This window comes from Hyperoodon ampullatus (genome assembly GCF_949752795.1).
Source record: "Hyperoodon ampullatus genome assembly, chromosome: 12".
Taxonomy (NCBI): Eukaryota; Metazoa; Chordata; class Mammalia; order Artiodactyla; family Ziphiidae; genus Hyperoodon; species Hyperoodon ampullatus.
The window spans coordinates 41,236,797-41,263,854 of record NC_136925.1 but is presented as its reverse complement, the minus strand read 5'-3'; the positions used below and the strand labels follow the sequence as shown (position 1 = coordinate 41,263,854).

Below are 27,058 nucleotides of genomic sequence, written 5' to 3'. Positions count from 1 at the left end.
TGACATATATATACTACCAAATGTAAAATAGATAGCTAGTGGGAAGCAGCCGAATAGCACAGGGAGATCAGCTTGGTGCTTTGTGACCACCTAGAGGGGTGGGATAGGGAGGGTGGGAGGGAGGGAGAGGCAAGAAGGAAGAGATATGGGAACATATGTATATGTATAACTGATTCACTTTGTTATAAAGCAGAAACTAACACACCGTTGTAAAGCAATTATACTCCAATAAAGAGGTTAAAAAAATAAAATTAGGATATCAGGAAACACAACAGCAGGTAATTCAGTATGGCTAAAGTAAGTACTGGGGATGGAGATTAGAAATATGTCTGAGAAAGGCAGAGCATGATCATCGTGTGCCTGGCTAAATAATGTGACCTTTAACCTGATGAAATGGGGTGATAGATTTCAAATGGAATAGATTCTAATAGTTCCCAAAATGGAAATAGTAAACATTCTTTTCTGATTGTAAAAGGGATACATGCTTGTTATAAAGTGCAAACAAGTAACACCAGAAATTTAGGCATTTACTAGAGATAACTACTGCTAACAGTTGGGTGTGTGACCTCACAGAGTGGAATTTCATGATCCGTTTTGCAGCAGTGTGGATGGTGGAGAGGACCAGAGAGGGAGGAGAGTGGAGCAGGAGGCTGTTAGAGAGGTCCAGGTGAGAAATGAGGAGGACCTGTTTCTTAGTGGCAGCTGTGGGGGTAGAAAAGGGGCAAAGCTACATTTGTAGCAACGTGGATGGACCTGGAGGTTATCATACTAAGTGAAGTGAGTCAGACAGAGAAAGACAAATACCATGTGATATCGCCTATATGTGGAATCTAAAAGATGATACAAATGAACTTATTTGCAAAACAGAAACAGACTCACAGACTTAGAAAACAAATATATGGTTACCAAAGGGGAAAGGTGGGGGGGGCGGAGGGATAAGTTGGGAGTTTGGGATTGACATATGCACACGACTATATTTAAAAGAGATAACCAACAAGGACCTACCATACAGCACAGGGAACTCTACTCGATACTATGTACTAACCTATATGGGAAAAGAATCTGCAAAAGAATAGATATATGTATATGTATAACTGAATTACTTTGCTGTACACCTGAAACTAACACAACATTGTAAATCAATTATAGTCCAATATAAATTGAAAATTTTTTAAAAAGAAAGAAAAGGGGCAAAGCTGGGAGGAAGGTCAAAAGATATTTAGGAGATAGGTGGGATTCAGTGACCAGCTGGATGAGTGGGATGAAGAGCCCGCTCCTGCAGCTCTGAAAAAGGCCAGGAAGGTAGCTGAGTGGGTTGCTCAGAACCTGGGTCCAAATTGTGGGGTCAGTGAGGTGGCATAAAAGGAAAAATAGCAGTTTTACCAACTGCATAATTACAGAGTGGAAAGTGTATCCTTTGTTCTTATTTTCTTCCTGTATTTCCAGGTTTATTTAGACAGGGAGTATAAAAGTAAGAATTCAATTCTGTTTTGACAGGTAAGAACTGTTATATCATGTCCTTTTCTCTTCCTAATTGTGTTTCTCCCTTGAATTAGTTGAGGATAGCAGGTTCCTTTGAGAAGTTGCTTCTGTTTTGGTGTGTAACTGTAGCATTAGTGGTTTTTAAAAAATAATTAATTTTATTTTTGGCTGCGTTGGGTCTTTGTTGCTGCATGTGGGCTTTCTCTCGTGGCAAGCAGGGGCTGCTCTTTGTTGTGGTGTGTGGGCTTCTCATTGAGGTGGCTTCTCTTGTTGCGGAGCAGGGCTCTAGGCGTGTGGGCTTCAGTAGTTGTGGCATGCAGGCTCAGTAGTTGTGGCTCTTGGGCTCTAGAGCACAGTGGTTGTGGCACACGGGCTCAGTAGTTGTGGCTCATGGGCTCTAGAGCGCAGGCTCAGTAGTTGTGGCGCACAGGCTTAGTTGCTCCGTGGCATGTGGGATCTTCCTGGACCAGGGCTTGAACCCGTGTCCCCTGCATTGGCAGACGGATTCTTAACCACTGCACCACCAGGGAAGTCCCAGCATTAGTCTTTATATTTCACAAATTTCCTGTTGGAATCTTTAAATTTTTATTCTGAGGAATTGGGATCAGAATGCGGTGGGAGAGGCACCTGGGCAAGTTGTTGGCAGAGGTTCTTTGACTGTGAATTAAGGGTTATTTGGGTCTCTGAGTAGAATCTTACTTTGACCAGGTTCTGCTGTGTTTCTCACCATGGGGAACAGGGCTGTAAAATTCACAGTGTGAAACCTCTGTTCTATGTTGTGTAAAAATATGCATAACAAGGCATTATTGGTGTGGACTCTGAGTTCTGGGACTCAGTGAAGGATCCTCAGTAACCAGGTGACTAAAATATGATTGGTTGGTTAATGGCTGGGGGTTTCGGAGCTAAGGCATTTGTTCCTGGGTGAGAAAGACTTAGGTTGCTGATGCCAACCTCTTTTGTTTTCAGATAGGATTAAACATGAACGTTCATATAGATAAAATTTTTGAATTTTAAAATATTCCCATAGGAGAAAATTTAAAGCTTTTTTGGTTATTCACCATTGCATTGAACCATCCTCACTGTTGGGACACTTTATTCTATCTATCTGAAATGTCTTGTGCCACCATTTCGGGGGACTTCTTATTTAGTTTTAGGTTATATCCTTTCCTGAACCTCTTATAAAGAGCTGCCTGGATACATGCACTGTCGTAATAATACATCTCTTTTGAGGCTTGAGAAGATCTGGGTAAGGATTGTTGAATCACAACAGTCATAGCATTAAATTTTTTCCCTAGAGTTATTTTCTTGTTTGGACTCTATTATTATTAGTATTTTTACTAAACTTTTAATGGATGTAGTTACTCATCTGAGGTATTATTCTAAATACCAGTATTATGTGGTGAGAAATAGGCTTTCTCTCAGGGTCATTGATTGGGGTTGTAAAACATACATAGAATTTAGGAGAGACGTTATCTCCTACTTAATACTGGAGGGAATGAAAGATGATTGTAATGAGAAAGATTTATTCTGAAGTTTTGCTGTTGGTTTTTTTTTTTTTTTTTTTTGCGGTACGCGGGCCTCTCACTGTTGTGGCCTCTCCCGTTGTGGAGCACAGGCTCCGGACGCGCAGGCTCAGCGGCCATGGCCCACGGGCCCAGCCGCTCCGCGGCACGTGGGATCCTCCCGGACCGGGGCACGAACCCGCGTCCCCTACATCGGCAGGCGGACTCTCAACCACTGTGCCACCAGGGAAACCCTGCTGTTGGTTTTTATTTATGCTTTAAAGCTTACTTCAGAAAGTTTGAATTTTGATTCTATCAGTTGTGCTCTTTAAAGTCAGTTTTTTCCTCGTCATTTAAAAAGTGGCTTCCTTATACCCAGCTAAACTGTTGTAGTTAGTGATGAAGCATATGGAAGCTAAGTTAATTGGTGAGTTATTTATTGATAACTTTCTCTTGGCCCCTATATTTTATGTTTATATCTAAAACTTTAAGAGCTAATGTGTAATGAGTATCAGTTGTTAGAGGCAGATATTTCCGAGCTCAGATCCTAGCTGTTTAACAAATTATGTATTATATTTCTTAGCCTTTAAAATGAGGTTAAGAAGTATCTCACAGAAATTTTATGAGGCTTAATTGAGATAATTAAATGTAAAGAACCCGTGTAAAGAACCTGGTACAGGGCTACATAGTGGGCACTAAAAAGACACTGGCTCCTCCTATTTTACCTAAAAACAAATGGAGCTCATAAAAAATGGAAAATTAAATCTCTCTTTTTCTTAAGTTTCATTTTCCTTTTAAAAAAATTTAAATGCCATCTCCTCTAAGCTTTCTCATCTCACGTAGATGAGGATAAATACGCTCTTAGTACCTTGGGGCTTTTTCAAAGAGCTCATTATTCTGTATTTAACTGCCTAGTACAATGCTTGGCACATAAATGATACTCAATGAATATTTGTTGTAAGGATGTCTTGCAAGAGAGAAAATGTTCTCTGTTGCCTTTTTCTCCTCAAGACCTCAAAAGTTGTACTGAAAAAAAAAAAAGATTTATTTATCCACTCAGGATACTTGGTTTGTTTGGGAAGAGAAATGATATTTTATAGTTAAGGAAATTAAGTATTATCAACTGGCTTAGAATCCTGATGTCTTCTAATATATTCCTTAATATCAGAATTTTTGTGATTTGAAATGAATCACATTTGAATTTCTTCTTTTCTTTTTTTTCCAGAGTAAAAGTTTAAATATACGCTTCATAGTAAATGATACAACAGTACAGTTAGGAATCTTTGGAATTTTGACAATTTAGGTAACACAGTTAATAAAATTGACCTAATGGCATAGATAGTACACCATATCCTGGGTGCAGAATACATATTCTCTCCTTATTTCTTTTTAGTATGTCACCATACGTAGTTACAAAATTCTTTTTTCTTGTGATGAGAACATTTAAGATCTATTCCCTTAGCAACTTTCAAACATGCAATACAGTATTATTAACTGTGGTCAGCATCCTACATGTGGTTCTTTATGGCTGGAGCTTAAGGCTAAGGTAAGGCTGCAGAAATAAGCAGAGGCCAAAGAAGTCATGGAAGGGCCTATGTGGCAAGATAAGGATTTTGATAATTATGATTTACATTTTAGAAAGATCACTGATAGCAGCATAAAAGTGAGTTATTTAATCAGATTCTGGTTTACCTAGGTACAAAACAAGTGGTCTCAACAAGATAGAGGTATATTTCTTACACTGAAGCTTTGTATGGTGACTCTAGTATCTGAGTTCATCAAGGACCTGAGTTCCTTCTGATGGCCTCACTGTCCTTTGGCATGAATTCTGTTACCTCATGGTCCAAAATGACTGCTGGAGTGCCATTCATCATGTCCAAGTTGCAGACAGACACACAGCTAAATCCCCTTTCAGTAGCTTTCCTGGAAGTCCCATCCAATGACTTCCACTTCTAGCTCATTCACCCATCCTAGCAGCAAGGAAGGCTAGGAAGTGTACACTCTTACGTGGGTATGCTGCCCAGAGTAAAACTAGGGTCTGTTACTAAGCAAGAAAGGGAGAATGGGTATATGGTAGGCTGCCAGTATGTCTGCTGCAAAAGGGATTGAGAATGGAGGTAGGGAGACTAATGTAGCCTAAGTAGTAATAATACATATGTAATCTCTTACAAAAGAGATTTGATTGAAAGTCTTAAAATACAAGAATGTAACTCTGGTAACTCTGAGTAGAGAAGCTGTTCTGCTGGGAAACCTAGAGAAATTAAACTATTATTTTGATATTATACTCTTTAAGTTCTTGGTGCAAAATTAATGCTTTAATTATTTTAACTTCTGAGTTAAAAATTTTTTTTTCCAATTAAACGTTTAGTAAAATTAAATATTTCAGTACTAAGGAGGCTTTACATTGGTAAGCATAGCATTGATAGTAATTACTTAAAAAAAAGTATATAGTATACTTAAAAAAAAAGTATATAGTATACTTGTTTCAACCATGTAACAATATACATTAAAAAGGGATTTATAGGGCTTCCCTGGTGGTGCAGTGGTTAAGAATCCGCCTGCCAATGCAGGGGATACAGGTTCGAGCCCTGGTCTGGGAAGATTCCACATGCTGCGGAGCAACTAAGCCCGAGCGCCACAACTACTGAGCCTGCACTTTAGAGCCCACGAGCCCAGAGCTCGTGCTCTGCAGCAAGAGAAGCCGGTGCAATGAGAAGCCCGTGCACTGCAACGAAGAGTAGCCCCTACTCACCACAACTAGAGAAAGCCCGTGCACAGCAACGAAGACCCAACGCAGCCAAAAATAAATAAATTAAATAAAGAAATTAAAAAAAAGGATTTACAGTAGTTTTTCTGGAAGATGAACTAACATAATTTTCTTTATCTTTTTTTATACATACCTTTTTGTATGTTATACACTTAACACCTATTACTTTTTTAAAGAATTGTGACAACATATGTACACATAAAATTTACCATTTTAATCATTTTAAGTGTACAGTTCGGCGACATTGAATACATTAATGTTTTTGTGTCACCATCACCACCATCTATTCACAAAATCCTTTTCATTTTGTAAAATTGAAACCCTGTACCTATTAAAGAATAACTTCCCATTTTTCCCCTTCTCCCAGCCCTTGGCAACCACCATCCTACTTTTTTTTTTTTTTTTTTGCGGTACGCGGGCCTCTCACTGTTGTGGCCTCTCCTGTTGCGGAGCACAGGCTCCAGATGCGCAGGCTCAGCGGCCATGGCTCACGGGCCCAGCCGCTCCGCAGCATGTGGGATCTTCCCGGACCAGGGCATGAACCCGTGTCCCTGCATCGGCAGGCGGACTCTCAACCACTGCGCCACCAGGGAAGCCCCCATCCTACTTTTTATCTCTATGAATTTGATGACTCTGGTACCTCATATAAGAAGAATCATCATTATTTGTCCTTATGGGACTTCTTTATTTTATCTAGCATAATGTCCTCAAGGTTAAGTCATGTTGTAGTATGTGCAGGCATTTTCTTCTTTTTCAAGACTGAATACTATTCTGTTGTATGTATATAGCACATTTTGTTTATCCATTCATCCATTGATGGAGACTTGGGTGGCTTCCACCTTTTGGCTGTTATGAATAAGGCTGCTGTGAACATGGGTGTACAGATATTTCTTTGAGAATCCCTGCTTTTAACTCTTTTGGCTATATACCCAGAAGTGGAATTGCTGAATAATGTAGTAATTCTATTATTAATCTTTTGAAGAACTGCCATAGTATTTTCTATAGCAACTGCACCATTTTACATTCTCACCATCAGTACATGGGGTCCCAATTTTTCCACAGCCTTGCCAACGCTTGTTGTTTTTTTCCTTAAAAAAATTTTTTTTTGATAGTAGCCATCCTAATTGGTATGTGGTAGTATCCATTGTGTTGAATTTTTTTGAAGGTTTAAAAATGTTTTAGTGAGTTGTGTAATCATATGACAGCAAGTTTTAGTAAATGGAAATGGAATCACTCAATTTTGCTACTCTAACACCAATATTATTTGAATGTTATTTGGATATATGTTCTTTAGTTTTTTTTAGGCCTTTTTTTGTTTTTAAATTTTTTCTTTTCATTTTGTATTGTAAGCATTTCTCATTTTTTAACATATTTTGTACAACAATCATTTGAATTTTAATTTTCCAAGGAAATGTCACAAATGCTGAAAAATATATATAACATGATTGAATACTTAAGAACAGTTTTTAATTGTTGAACTTTTTACCTATAGGTAAATGCTTGGTTTGTGTGATTTTAATTCCATAGTCTGGATGATATAGTGACTAAGAGTGTGGTCTGGAAGTAGACAGTCTGGGTTTGAATCGCAGGTCTGCCACTTAAGGCTTTGTGCGTTTAGGCAAGTGTTTTTTTTTTTTTTTCCTTTTAAATTAATTAATTAATTAATTATTTAGGCTGTGCTGGGTCTTAGTTGCAGCATGCGGGATCTTTGTTGCGGCACGCGGTATCTTTTATTCGTGGCATGTGAACTTAGTTGCGGCATGCAACTAGTTCCCTGACCAGGGATCGAACCCAGGCCCCCTGCTTTGGCAACGTGGAGTCTTACCCACTGGACCACCAGGGGAGTCCTTAGGCAAGTTTCTTAAGCTCCCTGTGTCTCAGTTTTTCATCTGTAAAGTGAGGATAATAACAGAACTTATCTCAGAGTTGTAAAGACCAAGTGAGCTAGTACTTGTAGAGCTTTAGAACTGTGCCTGGCACGTCATACATACTAGATAAGCCTTTGCTCCATTATTGTTTTATTAGGTGGGCTCTTATCTCTGGTTTTTAAAAATATATGCAATATGCAAGTAGTTACTGTGTCTCAGGTCCTTAGCTTAAAATGTCACAAGCACTGTGTTAGAGGAGGGTGTAGTCTGTAAGGTTGTTTTGGGAATTAAGATACACCCAAGGCAGAGAGTACTGGGCAAACTGCTAATTTAGTAACATGATACAACCATCTCTTGGAGACTGTGACCTGCTGGCTGCCATTTAGCCCTGTCAGCTACTCTAGGCTCTTTTGACCAGCTCAGCCTTTTGCTTTGCTTCTTTGGGTTTCCTCCCCAAATTTCTTGGCTTGGCACTCTGTATTCCCTGTGTTTCTCAGTTAACTTTTATTAAATTGTTAATTTATGTCAAATGCACTGATTTAAATTTTTGTAAAATATAACATTCTGTGATTATTACTATTTTTAAAATAAGTTTATTTTTGGCTGGGTTGGGTCTTCATAGCTGAGCGCAGGCTTTCTCTAGTTGTGGTGAGCGGGGGCTACTCTTCGTTGTGGTGCATGGGTTTCTCATTGCGGTGGCTTCTCTTTGTTGCGGAGCATGGGCTCTAGGTGTGAGGGCTTCATTAGTTGTGGTGCGTGGGCTCAGTAGTTGTGGCTTGCAGGCTCTAGAGTGCAGGCTCCGTAGTTGTGGCGCACGGGCATGTGGGATCTTCCCAGACCAGGGCTTGAACCCGAGTCCTCTGCATTGGCAGGTGGATTCTTAACCACTGTGCCACCAGGGAAGTCCACATTTTGTGATTATTAATACCATATTTCATTTGATAGTCAGTATAAATCTCAGAGATGGTGAAGTCCTCATTGAACAACTCTTGTTATACGAGAGATTAAGTGACCTGCCTGATATTACAAAGCAATTGAGTACTTTAGCTGGAACTTGAATTCAAGCCACCTGACTTCAAGGCAATGTTTCTTTCTTGATATATCATCATGGTTTTTTTTTCCCTTTTTTTTGCGGTACACGGGCCTCTCACTGCTGCGGCCTCTCCCGCTGCGGAGCACAGGCTCCGGACGCGCAGCCTCAGCGGCCATGGCTCATGGGCCCAGCCGCTCTGCGGCATGTGGGATCTTCCCGGACCGGGGCACGAACCTGTGTCCCCTGCATCGGCAGGTGGGCTCTCAACCACTGCGCCACCAGGGAAGCCCGACATATCATCATGTTTTAAGACAATGCTTCATTCTTTCTTTCCTAATTGTTTGATGGTATTTTTAAGGATTTCTCGATATTACATAAAGATAACATGCCTTCCTCTTTTAAATTTAATAGCTAGTAAAATTTATCTGACTCCTTTTCTCATATACTAGCTGCATTTTCTAGTCTTTAAGCCCAACATCAGCAAAGAATGAAATGAAATCTGAGATCTAAATGTTTTACCTGATTAAATTCTTTTTTTTTGCTATATAGTGTAATTTATTTGTATCTCATTCTTTTTTTTTAAACATTTTTATTGGAGTATGATTGCTTTACAATGGTGTGTTAGTTTCTGCTTTATAACAAAGTGAATCAGCTATACACCTGATTAAATTCTTAATTTTTTTTTTTTTTCGCTGCACTGTGGGGCATGCAGGATCTTAGTTCCCTGACCAGGGATTGAACGCTTGCCCCACTGCATTGCGAGTGCAGAGTTTTAACCACTGGACTGCCAGGGAAGTCCCTAAATTCTTAATTTTTTTACACGAATGTTTTCTGAAAAGCATTTCATGTTTCATGCTTATATTTATTTTATGTGATTCAAACAAGGTAGATTTCCCCTATACTGCTTAGCATATGTAATATCTGGCTCATTTCAACATTGCTGTCAGACTTAACTTAAATCTTGGCATTAGAATATCTTTACAGTTCTACTTTTCCCTTTCCCCTATGCATGTCTGTTTCTAATTGTTTTTCTCCTATATTCCCAGCAGTCTCCGGTCCTAAGAAAGAATGTACCTTGAGCTGTAGAGTCTATCACACTTCATTATGTGAAGTATATTTTTCTACTTAATTTCTTATATATTCCTTATATATGTATTGGCTCTCTCACATGATTTTAAAAATTTAATTGTTATTAGCATTTTTGATAGTGTAAATCACCTATATTGGTGAGAATATAAATTAGTTAAGGCTCAACTTTTGTTTTTTTCATGTAATTAGCTGCATAATGTATAATGAACTCTGAATGGTATCAGTATATTGTTGATTTACTTATTGTCAAATCCAAAATCTGATATCCTTGGCAGATATGTAGACTTGTGATAGGCGTTTGGCATTTTATGTTTTGGGCAGTGTAACTTTAAATCTACATAAACTTCTCTGCCTTTTGCCTCTGCTGTGTTCATAGATTCCAGGAGGGCTTCGTGTATGGACCTCAAGCGTTGGAGGTAGCAGACTTTTCAGCAGAAGGTAAAGCAGAGTGTTGCCTTCTGGTGTCATTGTGTGTGTGTGCTGGGGTGGGTATGTGACAGGTGAGAGGTTTTCACAAATGTTATCACAAAATAATTTATAATGGTGCATTTCACAAAACGTAAAGCCAAGCTAATACTTGAATAATTTTATTCAGTATTACTAAAATCCATAAAAAATAGAAAACTTTTTAAATAGAACTAAGGACTAAATTTCAGTTTCTCTGCTGTTAACTAAACAGTAAGAGTAAAAGGAAAAGAGCATTAGCATAATGTATAGTATATGCTCTCTAACTTCCTCAGACCTAATTTCACTACGATTTCTTCCTCGGAAGTTATCCAAGTCATTATTCATGTTGTATTCTTCCTTGCTGCCCCTTTTACTGAAAGATTGCTTCACAATAAATAGGCAGCCTAGTCCATGACTCATGACTGGAGGACAGACCCATGTGCCAAAGATCTGTTTCCAATATGCTAATTACCTCTCTCTTCAGAACTTGTTAATATGCTCTTCTCTCAAGTTAGTTCTTGTTTCAGTAGAGAAACAAACAGATCCCACACATTTGTAAAATATGTTTTTACAGAGACTTTCTTAATGAGTTATTTTTCAGAAAATAATATGACATAACTTTCCTGGGTAATACTTCTTTGATTTTTTTTAAAAATACAAATATTTTGCCATTTAGGTGCCAGATATCACAGATATTACTTTCTTTGAATTTATGAAACCATTTATGAACTTTCTTCAGATGATACTTGAGTAGGGTTTTTTTTTTTTTTTTTAAGACTTATAGCAGCTAACAGTGTTGTATTCTTAAAGTTAATAACGTGGCTAGTTTTCAGATAGATTCTGAATGGGAATTAGAGGAATGGTTTTCTTATGTCTTCTGGAAATTATATTTGTATTGATATCAAGTGGCTGCATATTACACTGTATATTAAGGATATACACCTTATGTGAAGTTAGGGGAGTATATATTTATTGTTTCTACTCTGTGCCCTACACAGGATCACTCCATTTTACAATCAACCCAGTTTCACTATTTCTTTCGCTTTCCTTCTATTCAGAGAAGCTGCTCTTCTTAACTAGAGGAGTTTCAGGCTTTTCATTGAGTTAGCTGCAACTTTACCTCCTACGCCCTTTCTCCTTTCTCCCTTTTTTTTAAAAAAATTTTTTGGCCATGCTACGCGGCATGTGGGATCTTAGTTCCCCAAGCAGTGATCGAACCTGCGCCCCCCCCCTGCATTGGAAGCATGGAGTCTTAACCACTGGACCGCCAGGGAAGTCCCTCTTTTGGTCTTTTCACTTTTTTTGCGATACGCGGGCCTCTCACTGTTGTGGCCTCTCCCGTTGCGGAGCACAGGCTCCGGACGCGCAGGCTCAGCGGCCATGGCTCACGGGCCCAGCCGCTCTGCGGCATGTGGGACCCTCCCGGACCGGGGCACAACCCCGTGTCCCCTGCATCGGCAGGCAGACTCCCAACCACTGCGCCACCAGGGAAGCCTGGAGGATATTTTCTATTTACCAACAATAGATTGGAAGTAATTTCTTTCTTTCTTTCTTTCTTTAATTAATTAATTTATTTTGGCTGCGTTGGATCTTTGTTGCTGCGTGCGGGCTTTCTCTAGTTGTGGCGAGTGGGGCCTACTCTTCGTTGAGGTGTGCAGGCTTCTCATTGTGGTGGCTTCTCGTTGCAGAGCACAGGCTCTAGGTGCGCGGGCTTCAGTAGTTGTGGCTCTCGGGCTTAGTTGCTCCACGGCATGTGGGATCTTCCCGGACCAGGGCTTGAACCCATGTCCCCTGCATTGGCAGGCGGATTCGTAACCACTGCGCCACCAGGGAAGTCCCTAGAGCAGCTTTAGGTTTACAGAAAAATTGAGAGGAAAGTACAGAGAGTTCCTATATACTCTTTTACTGCCTCAGCCCTATCCTCCCCACCCCCATCTCCCTATGATTAACATCTTGCTTTAGTGGTATGTTTGCTACAATGGATGAGCCGTTATTATTCATTGTTATTAACTAAATCCGTAGTTTACCTTAAGGGTCACTCTTTGTGTTGTGTATTCTTTGGGTTTGACAAAATGCATAATCACATGTATCCACCATTACAGTATCATACAGAATAATTTTACTGCTCTAAACATACCCCCTGTTGCAGGAGAATGGGGCACAAGAGGTTGGTCATGTCACAGGTCTTGGGCGAGTTCCTGGGACGGGCAACCAAGTGAGGGTTCTTGGCTTCGCGCAGGGCAAAATTCAAGAGCAAGCCATAGTAAAGTGAAAGCAAGTTTATTTAGAGAGCTACACATTCCATAGGCACAATGCAGACGTCTCCAAAGGCAAGAGTGGCCCTGTGCTGTGGGGTGGTTAGTTTTTATGGGCTGGGTAATTTCATAGGCTAAAAAGTGGGAAGAATATTCTAACTATCATGGAGAAGGGATGGGGATTTCTAGGAATTGGTCCACTGCCCACTTTTTGGCCTTTTAAGGTCAGCCTTGGAACTGTCATGGCACCTGTGGGTGTATTACAATGAGCGTATAATGAGGCTCAAGATCTACTGGAAGTAGAGTCTTCCTCCATCTTGGGCCTAGTTGGTTCTGACCAGTATTTGTCATATTCTCAACAGCTGTGTCATTCTTTGAATGGTTCTGCCCCGCTCCCTTCCCTCCTGTCTCTCACATGTGCTCCATCCATTTATCCCTGCCTCCCTTCCTTTGAGCCCCTGGCAAGCACAGATCTTTTTTTGTCTATAGAGTTTTCCCTTTCCAGAATGTCATAGTTGTCATCATACAGTATGTAACCTTTTCAGTTTAGCTTTTTTCACTTAGTAATAAGCATTAAGCTTCCTCCATGCCTTTTCATGGCTTGATAGCTCATTTCTTTTTAGTGTTGAATTACATCACACCATCTGGATATACCACAGTTAATCTATTCATTCACCTACTGAAAGATATCTTGGCTCCCTCTAAGTTTTGGCAGTTATGAATAAAGTTGCTATAAACATTTGTGTGCAGATTTTTGTGGGGACTGAAGATTTCAGTTCATTTTGGTAAATATCAAGGAGTGCAATTGCTGGATTGTATGATGAGTATGTTTAGTTTTGTAAGAAACTGCCAAACTGTCTTCCAATGTGATTACACCATATCAACTTGAGTGTCAGTTTGTCAGTGTCCACAAAATAACTGGCTGGGATTTTGATTGGGATTATGTTGAATCTAGATCAAATTGAGAAGAATTTACATCTTGACAATATTAGGTTTTCTTCGTCATGTACATGGAATATCTCTCCCTTTATTTAGATATTTTTTGATTCTTCAGTTTTATAGTTTTCCTTGTATAGATCTTAGACATGTTTTGTTAGGTTTATACCTAAGTAATTCATTTTTTGGGGTGCTATTGTAAATGTTATTGTGTATTTAATTTTCAATTCCAGCTTTTCATTGCTGGTATATAAGAAAGCAATTGCTTTTGTATATTAACCTTGTATCCTGCAACCTTGCTATCATTGTCTATTTGTTCCAGGAGTTCTCTTGTTCTTTGGGATTTTCTCCAGACAGTTATACAAATACAATTTTATTTCTTCCTTAATCTGTGTACTTTTTATTTCCTTTCCACATTTTATTGTATTGGCTAGGACTTCCAGTATGATTTTGAACAGGAGTAGAGAGAGCAGATATTCTTGCCTTGTTCCTGATCTCATTGGGGAAACCATCTAGTTTCTTTTCATGACCTATGATAATCTCAATAGATTATCCTAATTAGTGATATAAAAGATGTGAAGCATTGCTCATATCAGGTCATAAGAGGACTCTTCTCCCACCCTGCAGTCCCTTTCCCTCACCTAAACTTCTTTGAGAAAGATAGGATTAAATTGATGGTTATAAAAATATTTTAAATGATGGGATTCAGGCACTTTTTCACATAATACCTTATATTTAGTAACTGTGCACATCACTTAGTCCCTCTACTCTCTGGTGAACTTCTGTAGGGCAAAGACTGTATCTCAACTATAACACTGTGCTAGGTATTTTACATATGTGACCTCATTTATCTTGAAAATTGTGCAATGTTAGTATTATTATTCCTAATTAACAGGTGCAAAAACTGGTACTGTGAGGGTATAAGTAATTTCTTAGCTGTGTGACTTAGTATAAATATAATAGGTGTATAATTCCATCATCTAAGCTCTTTAAATCACATACTATGGAAAAGTTACCTTACGAAGTGGAATATGATGAATGTCATGTGTATAGTACAGAAATGTGCTTGGTGAATGCAGAGCAGAGAGCTTTGACCTCAGGCTAGAGTAGAGTGTTCACAAAGTTTCTGGAAAGGTCAGCCTTGTCTGATGTAGAGAAGAATAAAGGAAAGAGAGATCAGGAAGATCAGTCAGTGTGGAAAAGACCGAGGGCCAAACACAACAAGTATTTTGTGATTTGACAGTATAATATAAAAATATAAAAATTTCTACTGTTGTAGTAAAATTCAATAGAACAAATTGTGTCTATTATCTTAAATAAGAATGCCTCCATTTTTCTCTTAATTTCAACTGGATTTGCTTATAGGTGTTGAGAACGAGAGAGTCCACCACAGAACCATTGTGTAAGTCCCACATCATCAATTACCAACAACTTCTTTGCCGAGTTAGAGCAATCAGTGCAGCAAGTGTGGAGGGGAGCAAAAGCCTGGGGCAAATTGGAAGATCAGAGGAACCCTAAAAAAAGGAGCTTCCAAAAGTCAATTATATTTTATGTATCCCTTTCGCATATCTCAGTTGGTTAAGTACCCCACAACTAACCATTAATCTGCTAAAAGCTGTGGAGTTGCAAAGCCCTAATAGAAGGAGTCCTTGCTTTCAGTGACGTTTGTGTTAGTTGGGAAGACCAGAGTAAAGTAACATAATTAGAAACCACTGAGCAGTGTTAAGCATCATGTAGTGTAGTATACACTGTTAATACTGTGGAGGTTCTTCTCCTTAAATGATGTTCTTCAGGGTTCTGTCCTCTCTGCTACTGTCATGAGTTTCATTTCTAAATTTTTTCACACTCTGTCTCTAGCCCACATCTTCCTTCTAAGCTCTAGGTTTATCCAAATGCCTTTTCGACATCTCCATTTAAACAAGACCACAGTCCTCTCAACTTCAATTTACAAAAACTTCCCGTCTGTTCTTTTTAGCTCAGTGAATGGCACCACTGTCACCCAGTTGTCCAAGTCAAAAAGTGAGAATCATTTTTGCTTTACTTTCTCTTGTTTCTTAACCACATGTTCTGTTGATACTGTTTCCTAGTTATCTTTCAGTTCCATCTACTTTTTATTTCTTCTGCCACCATTCTGATTTAGACTGTAGTCATCTCTTAAATTACTGCAAAGGCCTTTTAATGTTAGTCTCCTTGTTCCCTCTTCACCTCCAAACTATTCACAAAAACACAGATTGATTAAAATCCTTTTCTGCTTGGGATGAAGTCCAGTTTCCTTAATGTGGCTTACCTGTTCTGTTTGAACTGGCCCTGCCTTCTTTTCATTCAGCTTTAACTTGCTTTCCCCTATTCTAAACCAGCTTTACCAAACTTCAAATTCATCATTCTCTTTTGCCTCTGAGCCTTGCTATTCCCTTTTGCAGAAGGGGAATAAGAAGAAGTGAAGCTGTAGTGACCAAAAGCACAGACTCTGGAGCCAGGCTTCCTAGATCCTGGTGAATCTTGGACCTGCCCCTTAACTAGCTGTGTGATCTAGAGTGATCTAACCTCTCTGCTTTTAGTGTCCTCATCTGTACAATGGAGAGAGTATAGTATTTGCTTCCTAGCACGTTGTGAGGATTAAAAGAGTTAATGTGGTTGAGGCTCAAAGAACGATACCTGCCTCATACTAAGTACTGTATAAATGTAGCTATTTTTATAACTTATTATAAATGTGTTGTGCTACTGGATAGCATAAATTTTTATGTTTTAAAGGTGATTTAATGCTAAAAGAAAAATGCTTTTTTCTCATAAATTATGACTTGATTAACTCATTATTATTGTTTTTTTAATAAATTTATGTATTTTATTTACTTTTGGCTTCATTGGGTCTTCATTGCTGCACGTGGGCTTTCTCTAGTTGCGGCGAGCAGGGGCTACTCTTTGTTGCGGTGCGCGAGCTTCTCATTGCAGTGGCTTCTCTTGTTGCGGAGCACGGTCTCTAGGCGCACGGGCTTCAGTAGTTGTGGCATACAGGCTCTAGAGTGCAGGTTCAGTAGTTGTGCCGCGGGCTATAGAGCGCAGGCTCACTAGTTGTGGTGCACGGGCTTAGTTGCTCCGCAGCATGTGGGATCTTCCCGGACCAGGGCTCAAACCTGTGTCCCCTGCATTGGCAGGCGGATTCTTAACCACTGTGCCACCAGGGAAGTCCCTATTATTGGTATTTATCTTTGTTCTTGTCTGGGCAACAGCTTTATTTTCCTAACTGCTTGTTTTTTAACTTTTTAGTAACTAGAATTTGATCTTAGGTTGATACTCCTATGAAATGGATCATCTGACAACATTAGGTTTACCTGAATTTTTATGCAGACTAATCCAGGTTAACCTATATGGAAACTTCTAAAAAAATTAATTCTTTATAGCTAATAGCTTACTTTTTACTTCATGATATATGTCATGTTGATTAAAGTTTCAAGTAAAGTCATTTAAAGGAATTTGCTTTTTCAAGTGTATTTCAGTGATTGTGGATTATAATGGTTCAAATGGTTCGGATTCTAGCAAGGATACTTACTATATTAGGAAATAGACTATCTGAAAGGAAAAACTCTGTTTATCTCTCTATTCACAACTCCCCTTACACCCAACACTTCCCAAATTACTTCTGACACCAGAGGTGTGCAGGTTTTTTCCCATACTGGCCAATTCTCTGACACCAGCTGGGTATTCTACAATTTAACTCAGTTTCGACCCCACAGGTTAAAGGCTCAGTCCCACAGGACTGCCCCTCACTTCAGATGCCAGTGGCAAGTGTTGGGTCCCCCAAGTTGCCCACGACCTCTTACTCAGCTACAAATTGAAGGTTCCCACGACCCCTTCCTCAGGTTCAGTCATTTACTAGAATGGCTCATAGAACTCAGGAAAACAGTTTACTTACTAGATTACTGGTTTATTATAAAGAATATATTAAAGGATACAAATGAACAGTCAGATGAAGAATATATAGGGCTAGGTTTATGTCCAGAAGGGTCCCAAGCACAGGAGCTTCTGTCCCTGTGGAGTTTTGGGGTGTACCACCATCCCAGCAAGTGGATGTGTTCTTGTTCACCAACCCAGAAGCTCTCTGAATTCTATACTTTAGGGATTTTTATGGAGGCTTCATTATGTAGGCATGATTGATTAAATCCTTGACCATTGGTGAATAATTAAATCCCCAGGGCCCCATTTGGGGTTGGGGTGGTGGTGGGCATGCTGAAAGTTCTGATTACTTGGTTTGTTCCCCTGGCAACCAGTCCCCATCCAGTGGCTCTCTAGGGACTTTGCAAAAATCACTTCGTTAACATAAACTCAGGTGTGGTTGAAAGGGGCTTGTTATGAATAACAAAAGAGCTTCTTTTATTTTTATCCTTCTGAAGCTATTCCAGGAATAAAAACCAAATATTATAAGAAAAGATGCTCATATACTCTAATCACTTAGGAAATTACAAGGATTTTAGGAGTTGTGAGCCAGGAACCCCCAAGGAAGACCCCACAATATGTTTTCTTATTATATCACAGTATCACATTCTCTGTTATCATAGTACTTAAGATCAGCCAAGAAAAACATGTAATAGCTTAAACTTTATCAGAAGAAGATTCCTCAGTGGTCTAGGTTTGGCTGAACTTTCAGGAGTATGGTGAAAAACTAGTATATATTTAAATTTTAAGCGTTGATTTTGATACCTTGACTTGTGGATTTCTTTTTTGAGTATTTGTTTTTTCATTGATACTTATGATTTGAGATGATTTCATGAAGACTGAAATCTGAAAGTATACCTAAAGGAGCAGGTTGATGATCTAGTTCTATCTGATCTGATAGTGCTAGACTAGAGAATGACAAAATATTTATATTTTTCTTCTTCCCTCCTAGAAGGAGATCGTTGCTTTCTGGTGAACTTTTAAATATGAATACTTTTCCAATAAAAATATTGGTGTTTGATTATTACTGTCATTTGAATTTTATCCCCCAGGATATTTTATTTTTATCTTTAAAAGAAGGTTTTCCAGGGGCTTCCCTGGTAGCGCAGTGGTTAAGAATCCACCTGCCAATGCAGGGGACACGGGTTCGAGCCCTGGTCGGGGAAGATCCCGCATGCCACGGAGCAACTAAGCCCGTGCACTACAACTCCTGAGCCCACATGCCACAACTACTGAAGCCCGCGTACCTAGAGCCAATGCTCTGCAACAAGAGAAGCCACCACAATAAGAAGCCTGCACACCACAACGAAGAGTAGCCCCCGCTCTCTGCAACTAGAGAAAGCCCACGCGCAGCAATGAACACTCAACATAGCCCCCCCCCCAAAAAAATTACAAAAATGAGTAAGATAGTCTCCTTCTTCTTTTGGGGATGGGGAAAAAAAAGCATGAGTCAATTATAAGTAATTGTAATAGCAAAATAGAGTATGGTACAGTTCTTGACAGAACTTTGAACAAAGTGTTTGCTCTACTAATCATGTTCTTGCAAAGCATCAACAAATGTCAGATATGACAAGCTCTTTTCCATTCTTTCCAGTTTGACTTTGCTTCTGCATTTAATGCTTTTGCCCAGTTACCTTTAATACTGTTTTTTATTATTTTTCTTTTAACTCTCTAACTACTGTTTATTAGTTACTTCCCTCAATTTTTTTTATTAAGAAATGTTTTGTAAAAGCAGAAAAGTTCAAACTCTAGAACAATGAATACCCACATAACCTCCAGCTAGATTTAACTATTGTTATCGTTTCTGCATTTTTTTCCTCTCTCACTCTGTATGTATATAAATGTATTTTTTGTTCTTATGGAACCATTTGAAATTAAGTTGCCCCTGTCATGACATGCCAGCCCAAAATTCTTCTACATTTCCTAAGGATAAGGGTATTCTCCTGCATAACCATAATGCCACTATCCTACATTTAAGACAATAAAATAAAAATTAAAAAATAACATTAACTATGGTAAAATAATATTGTATAATATCTAGTCTATTGTCACAATTTCCCAAGTGTCCGACAAATAAACTTGTAGCTGTTTTTATATAAACTACAATCTATAAGGTTTTCGTGCATAATATTTAGTTGTTACATGTCTTGAGTAGACTATCCCCCAACCCTACCTTTTTTATGAGTCTCTTCTTTTTTTTTAGAAGTCAGACCAATTTTCTTGTAGCGTCTCACATCTAGATTTGCCTATTATCAAGGACCTTTAAATGTTTCTCCTGCAGCCTGTTGAAGGTAGTGGCATTCAGCAGAGAAGGGCTTCTGAACCCCTGTGGCATGGCTACTGTGAATAGGTTATGGGTCCTATTATTAATCCTCTAAGCTCTTCAGCCACTGGTGGAGTTTGGGGCAGTGGCAGCCCATGAGCACTGTCAGTTGACTCTGGTAAGCAATATAAATGTTAACATTAGGTAGGTGCCATGATGTGAAAGAGCCTAGGCTACCATCTTCAGCTCTTTTCTTCTGTGCTCTCTTTGTGATCACGTTTACTTCTGTGATTTTAACAGTTGCCTGTGTAGTGATGTTTTCTTTTCTAAATTGCACTTTATTTCCTTTTGTTCATCTTCTCCTGGCTATCCAGTAGTCACTTCAAAATCTACACATCCAAAATGAATTTATTCTTTACTTGCTAGCTGGCTCATTGTCAGTATTATTCTTTTCTTGGGCAGGGGTATTAGAAGGTGTGGTGTACATAGCCTTGCTTTCACTGACTGGAAACCTCAGTCATCTTCAGCTGTTTCTCTGGCTGTCTGCTTAGCACTGTCTTATTTACATGTACACATATGTGCATACATTTATTCATCAAATACTTCTTTAATGCCTACAGTGCTTCTGTGTATATTTGACCACAGTAGATAAGTCTATATCTGGATGGCCTCTTTAATGCATTCCCTCCATTCTTACTCTATTTACTCTAATTTTGGCCTTCAGCAGTCCTTCCCAGAACTTTTACAATGGTCTCTCTACCTCTGGCTTTAAACCTTCTGATTCATCCTGCATACTATCTGCTTATTGAGAATACTTGTTTGATCATATATTTCTCTTGCTTGAAAACCTCTGATAGCTTCCCATTATACAGGAAAAATGCCAGCTTTTTTAGCATACCGTACAAGACTATGGTAATTCCATCTTCTTTACTCTTTTTATGTATTACTTCATCTCTGTGTTCTAGCTATACTTGTCTTCTGCTAATTTCTTGAATATAGCATGGATTTTAATCTTCAAACTTTGTTCATACATTTCTGGTGTCCATAAGGCTCTGACCCCTCTTCTTTGCTTAATGAAATCCTGCTTATCTTTTAAGATACACTTGGCATGTTCCCTTTGAAGATTATTTACCTAATAGCCCTCTCTATCTACTGCCTGCACCAGAACCAAACCCTTCTTAATGTTCTTTATCTGATGTACTTTGCACATTTGTCTGTTATAGTGCTTGTGTTTTTTGTTTTTGGCCGTGCTACATGGCATGCAGGACTTGAGTTCCCCAACCAGGGATCGAACCTGTGCCCCCTGCAGTGGAAGCTTGGAGTCTTAACCACTGGACCGCCAGGGAAGTCCCTTATAGTGCTTATCAGATTGTATCCCTTGCTTGTGTGTCTCTCAGTGTAAAGGTTCACAAGGGAAAGGATCATCTTTTTCTTCCTATTGTTCTTAGAGCACAAGGCCTGGCACATAGCACATGCTTAGTAAAATATTTCTGAAAGGAATGTCTGGCGTTACTTGTTATATTACCTTCTGTAGCAAGTAAGACTAACTTGAGATCATGAATTCTCAAAGGAAGATAATAGTTTATATAAAATAATTGTTTTACACTAAATATTTGCTAATGATTACTTTCTGTGTAATACAGTCCTTGATTATATATGTTTTAAACTTAACACTTTTGATGCCTGAATTCTTTTTTTTTTTTTTTTTTTGCGGGACACGGGCCTCTCACTGTTGTGGCCTCTCCCGCTGCGGAGCACAGGCTCCGGACGTGCAGGCCCAGCGGCCATGGCCCATGGGCCCAGCCGCCCCACGGCACACGGGATCCTCCTGGACCGGGGCACGAACCCGTGTCCCCTGCATCGGCAGGCGGACTCCCAACCACTGCACCACCAGGGAAGCCCCGATACCTGAATTCTTAAAGCATTACTGCAGATATGTTTGTTTTAATTAAAATCACTTCTGAGCAATAAGAATTTGCCATAATAGGAGTTTCTGGAATTTTATTATTTTAGAGCTTTTAAAACAGTAAATGTTTATCTGAATTAGAATTCTGAATAAAAGAAATAGTATAAAATGAAGATAGTTTTTTAGAGAGAGATATATTAATTAATAAATTAGTTTTTAAGAAAAGAGACCAAATAAAAGCAGTCTTTCTAAAGAATGAGGGCAAAAATATAAACTGTCAGATTTCCATGTTGCAAGGGAATACTGAATGTGAATAAGGGAGACTATTACTGTACTTTGGTGATACTTAGAGAACGAGTAGATGAAATATATGGTAGATGAAAGCATAAAGAAGGTGCTAGTGTTATTTGACATTATTCGTTAATAAGGGGAATACAAAATAACAGTACCCTCTGGTACAAGATTTTTAATATTTCAGAATTATTCTTAAAGGACTATTGTCATTTAAATGAAAAAATCCTGATAATTAAAAATGCTATGGTATTGAATTGTTATGGCAAATGAAATGGTATGATGTCTGGGTTTTGTTTCAAAATAATCAAGAAAAATGGAGGGAGTAGAAATAAGATTGGCCACGTATTGATAATTGTTGAAGCTGTGTGAGAGTTACATAGAGTATCACTGTCATTTATTTTGATTTTTTGTTTGTTCATTTTTGGAAAATTTCATGATAAGTTAAAAAAACATTATGGTATTGTATAATAAAGGAAAGAGTACCCAAATAAGGAATCATTGCTGCTAGGCTGAGTGAATATAGAGTTCATGATATTGAATAATTCAGAATTACCAAGGTAAAACTAAATGATATTTTTGGTTTTTGTTTTTCAAAATTTTTATTCCATATTGTTTTATTCTTTTTTCCTTTTTTTTGAATTTTTGAATTTAATTTATTTTTTTATACAGCAGGTTCTTATTATCCATTTTATACATATTAGTGTATATATGTCAATCCCAATCTCCCAATTCATCACACCCCCCACCGCATTCCCCCCTTGGTGTCCATACGTTTGTTCTTTACATATGTATCTCAACTTCTGCCCTGCAGACTGGTTCATCTGTACCATTTTTCTAGGTTCCACATATATGCGTTAATATACGATATTTGTTTTTCTCTTTCTGACTTACTTCACTCTGTATTACAGTCTCTAGATTCATCCATGTCTCTACAAATGACCCAATTTCGTTCCTTTTTATGGCTGAGTAATATTCCATTGTATATATGTACCACATCTTCTTTATCCATTCATCTGTCGATGGGCATTTAGGTTGCTTCCATGACCTGGCTATTGTAAATAGTGCTGCAGTGAACATTGGGGTGCATGTGTCTTTTTGAATTATGGTTTTCTCTGGGTATATGCCCAGTAGTGGGATTGCTGGGTCATATGGTAATTCTATTTTTAGTTTTTTAAGTAACCTCTATACTGTTCTCCATAGTGGCTGTATCAATTTATATTTCCCACCAACAGTGCAAGAGGGTTCCCTTTTCTCCACACCCTCTCCAGCATTTGTTGTTTGTAGATTTTCTGGTGATGCCCATTCTAACTGGTGTGAGGTGATAGCTCATTGTAGTTTTAATTTGCATTTCTCTAATAATTAATGATGTTGAGCAGCCTTTCACGTGCTTCTTGGCCATCTGTATATCTTCTTTGGAGAAATGTCTATTTAGGTCTTCTGCCCAGTTTTTGATTAAGTTGTTTGTTTTTTTAATATTGAGCTGCATGAGCTGTTTATATATTTTGGAGATTAATCCTTTGTCTGTTGATTCGTTTGCAAATATTTTCTCCCACTCTGAGGGTTGTCTTTTTGTCTTGTTTGTAGCTTCCTTTGTTTTGCAAAACCTTTGAAGTTTCATTAGGTCCCATTTGTTTATTTTTGTTTTTATTTCCATTACTGTAGGAGGTGGATCAAAAAAGATCTTGTTGTGATTTATGTCAAAGAGTGTTCTTCCTGTGTTTTCCTCTAAGAGCTTTATAGTGTCCAGTCTTACATTTAGGTCTCGAATCCATTTTGAGTTTATTTTTGTTTATGGTGTTAGGGAGTGTTCTAATTTCATTCTTTTATATGTGGCTGTCCAGTTTCCCCAGCACCACTTTTCTCCATTGTCTTTTCTCCATTGTATATCCTTGCCTCCTTTGTCATAGATGAGTTGACCATAGGTGCATGGGTTTATCTCTGGGATTTCTATCCTGTTCCATTGATCTATGTTTCTGTTTTTGTGCCAGTACCATATTGTCTTGATTACTGTAGCGTTGTAGTATAGTCTGAAGTCAGGGAGTCTGATTCCTCCAGCTCCGTTTTTTTCCCTCAAGACTGCTTTGGCTATTCGGGGGCTTTTGTGTCTCCATACAAAGTTTAAGATTTTGTTCTAGTTCTGTAAGAAATGCCATTGGTAGTTTGATAGGGATTGCATTGAATCTGTAGATTGCTTTGGGTAGTAGAGTCATTTTCACAATATTGATTCTTCCAATCCAAGAACATGGTATATCTCTCCATCTGTTGGTATCATCTTTAATTTCTTTCATCAGTGTCTTATAGTTTTCTGCATACAGGTCTTTTGTCTCCCTAGGTAGGTTTATTCCTAGGTATTTTATTCTTTTTGTTGCAGTGGTAAATGGGAATGTTTCCTTAATTTCTCTTTCAGATTTTTCCTCATTAGTGTATAGGAATGCAAGAGATTTCTGTGCATTAATTTTGTATCCTGCAACTTTACCAAATTCATTGATTAGCTCTAGTAGTTTTCTCGTGGCATCTTTAGGATTCTCTATGTGTAATATCATGTCATCTGCAAACAGTGACAGTTCTACTTCTTTTCCAATTTGTATTCCTTTTATTTCTTTTTCTTCTCTGATTGCTGTGGCTAAGACTTCCAAAACTATGTTGAACAATAGTGGTGAGAGTGGACATCCTTGTCTTGTTCCTGATATTAGAGGAAGTGCTTTCAGTTTTTCACCATTGAGAATAATGTTTGCTGTGGGTTTATCATATATGGCCTTTATTATGTTGGGGTAGGTTCCCTCTATGGCCGCTTTCTGGAGATCTTTCCGGAAAGATGCAGCTTTTTCTGTATCTATTGAGATTATCATATGGTTTTTATTGTTCAATTTGTTAATACGGTGTTTCACGTTGATTGATTTGCGTATATTGCAGAATCCTTGCATCCTTGGGATAAATCCCACTTGATCATGGTGTATGATCCTTTTAATGTGTTGTTGGACTCTGTTTGCTAGCATTTTGTTGAGGATTTTTGCATCTATATTCATCAGTGATATTGGTCTGTAATTTTCTTTTTTTGTAGTATCTTTGTCTTTTGGTATCAGGATGATGGTGGCCTCATAGAACGTGTTTGGGAGTGTTCCTTCCTCTGCAATTCTTTGGAAGAGTTTGAGAAGGATGGGTGTTAGCTCTTCTCTAAATGTTTGATAGAATTCACCTGTGAAGCCATCTGGTCCTGGACTTTTGTTTGTTGGAAGGTTTTGAATCACAGTTTCAATTTCAGTGCTTTTGATTGGTCTGTTCATATTCTCTATTTCTTCCTGGTTTGGTCTTGGAAGGTTATACCTTTCTAAGAATTTGTCCATTCCTTCCAGGTTGTCCATTTTATTGGCATAGAGTTGCTTGTAGTAGTCTCTTATGATGCTTTGTATTTCTGCCGTGTCTGTTGTAGCTTCTCCTTTTTCATTTCTAATTTTATTGATTTGAGTTCTCTCCCTCATTTTCTTGATGAGTCTGGCTAATGGTTTATCAATTTTGTTTATCTTCTCAAAGAACCAGCTTTTAGTTTTATTGATCTTTGCTATTGTTTTCTTTGTTTCTCTTTCATTTATTTCTGCTCTGATCTTTATGATTTCTTTCCTTCTGCTAACTTTGGGTTTTGTTTGTTCTGCTTTCTCTAGTTCCTTTAGGTGTAAGATTAGTTCGTTTATTTGAGATGTTTCTTGTTTCTTGAAGTAGGCTTGTATTGCTATAAACTTCCCTCTTAGAACTGCTTTTGCTGCATCCCATAGGTTTTGGGTCATTGTGTTTTCATTGTCATTTGTCTCTAGTTTTTTTTTTTTTTTTTTTTTTTTTGCGGTATGCAGCCCTCTCACTGTTGTGACCTCTCCCGTTGTGGAGCCCAGGCTCCGGACGCACAGGCTTAGCGGCCATGGCTCACAGGCCCAGCCGCTTCGTGGCATGTGGGATCTTCCCGGACCGGGGCACAAAACCGTGTACCCTGCCTCAGCAGGCAGACTGTCAACCACTGCGCCACCAGGGAAGCCCTCTAGGTATTTTTTGATATCATCTTTGATTTCTTCAGTGATCTCTTGGTTATTTAGTAACGTATTGTTTAGCCTCCATGTGTTTGTGTTTTTTACGTTTTCTTCCCTGTAATTCATTTCTCATTCAGTCTCATAGTGTTGTGGTCAGAAAAGATGCTTGATATGATTTCAATTTTCTTAAATTTACTGAGGCTTGATTTGTGACCCAAGATGCGATCTATCCTGGAGAATGTTCTGTGCGCACTTGAGAAGAAAGTGTAATCTGCTGTTTTTTTGATAGTATGTCCTATAAAGATCAATTAAATCTATCTGGTCTATTGTGTCATTTAAAGCTTCTGTTTCCTTATTTATTTTCATTTTGGATGATCTGTCCATTGGTGTAAGTGAGGTGTTAAAGTCCCCCACTATTATTGTGTTGCTGTCGATTTCCTCTTTTATAGCTGTTAGCAGTTGCCTTATGTATTGAGGTGCTCCTATGTTGGGTGCATATATATTTAAAATTGTTATATCTTCTTCTTGGATTGATCCCTTGATCATTATGTAGTGTCCTTCCTTGTCTCTTGTAACATTCTTTATTTTAAAGTCTGTTTTATCTGATATGCGTATTTCTACTCCAGCTTTCTTTTGATTTCCATTGGCATGGAATATCTTTTTCCATCCCCTCACTTTCAGTCTGTATGTGTCCTTAAGTCTGAAGTGGGTCTCTTGTAGACAGCATGTATATGGGTGTTGTTTTTGTATCCATTCAGCAAGCCTGTGTCTTTTGGTTGGAGCATTTAATCCATTGACGTTTAACGTAATTATCAATATGTATGTTCCTATGACCATTTTCTTAATTGTTTTGGGTTTGTTTTTGTAGGTTCTTTTCTTCTCTTGTGTTTCCCACTTAGAGAAGTTCCTTTAGCATTTGTTGTAGAGCTGATTTGGTGGTGCTGAATTCTCTTAGCTTGTGCTTGTCTGTGAAGCTTTTGATTTGTCCATCGAATCTGAATGAGATCCTTGCCGGGTAGAGTAATCTTGGTTTTAGGTTCTTCCCTTTCATCACTTTAAATATGTCATGCCACTCCATTCTGGCTTGTAGAGTTTCTGCTGAGAAATCAGCTGTTAACCTTATGGGAGTTCCCTTGTACGTTATTTGTCATTTTTGCCTTGCTGCTTTCAATAATTTTTCTTTGTCTTTAATTTTTGCCCGTTTGATTACTATGTGTCTTGACGTGTTTCTCCTTGGGTTTATCCTGAATGGGACTCACTGCGCTTCCTG

At 38.5% G+C, this 27,058-nt stretch overlaps 1 protein-coding gene across 3 annotated transcripts in view; it reads left to right on the top strand.

The window, feature by feature from the left end:
* CDK19 (cyclin dependent kinase 19) overlaps positions 1-27,058 on the top strand; it is a gene marked incomplete at both ends in the record, with an annotated part of 180,061 nt that overhangs the window by 27,146 nt on the left and 125,857 nt on the right. Inside the window, 2 exons of one of the 3 annotated variants that reach the window (XM_079716931.1) lie at positions 9,699-9,763; positions 10,118-10,179. The exons of the other annotated variants lie outside the window; for them this stretch is intronic. Of the exons in view, the coding sequence (XP_079573057.1) occupies positions 9,699-9,763; positions 10,118-10,179 (127 nt within the window). The remainder of the gene's footprint in view (positions 1-9,698; positions 9,764-10,117; positions 10,180-27,058) is intronic. 3 annotated transcript variants of the gene reach the window in all.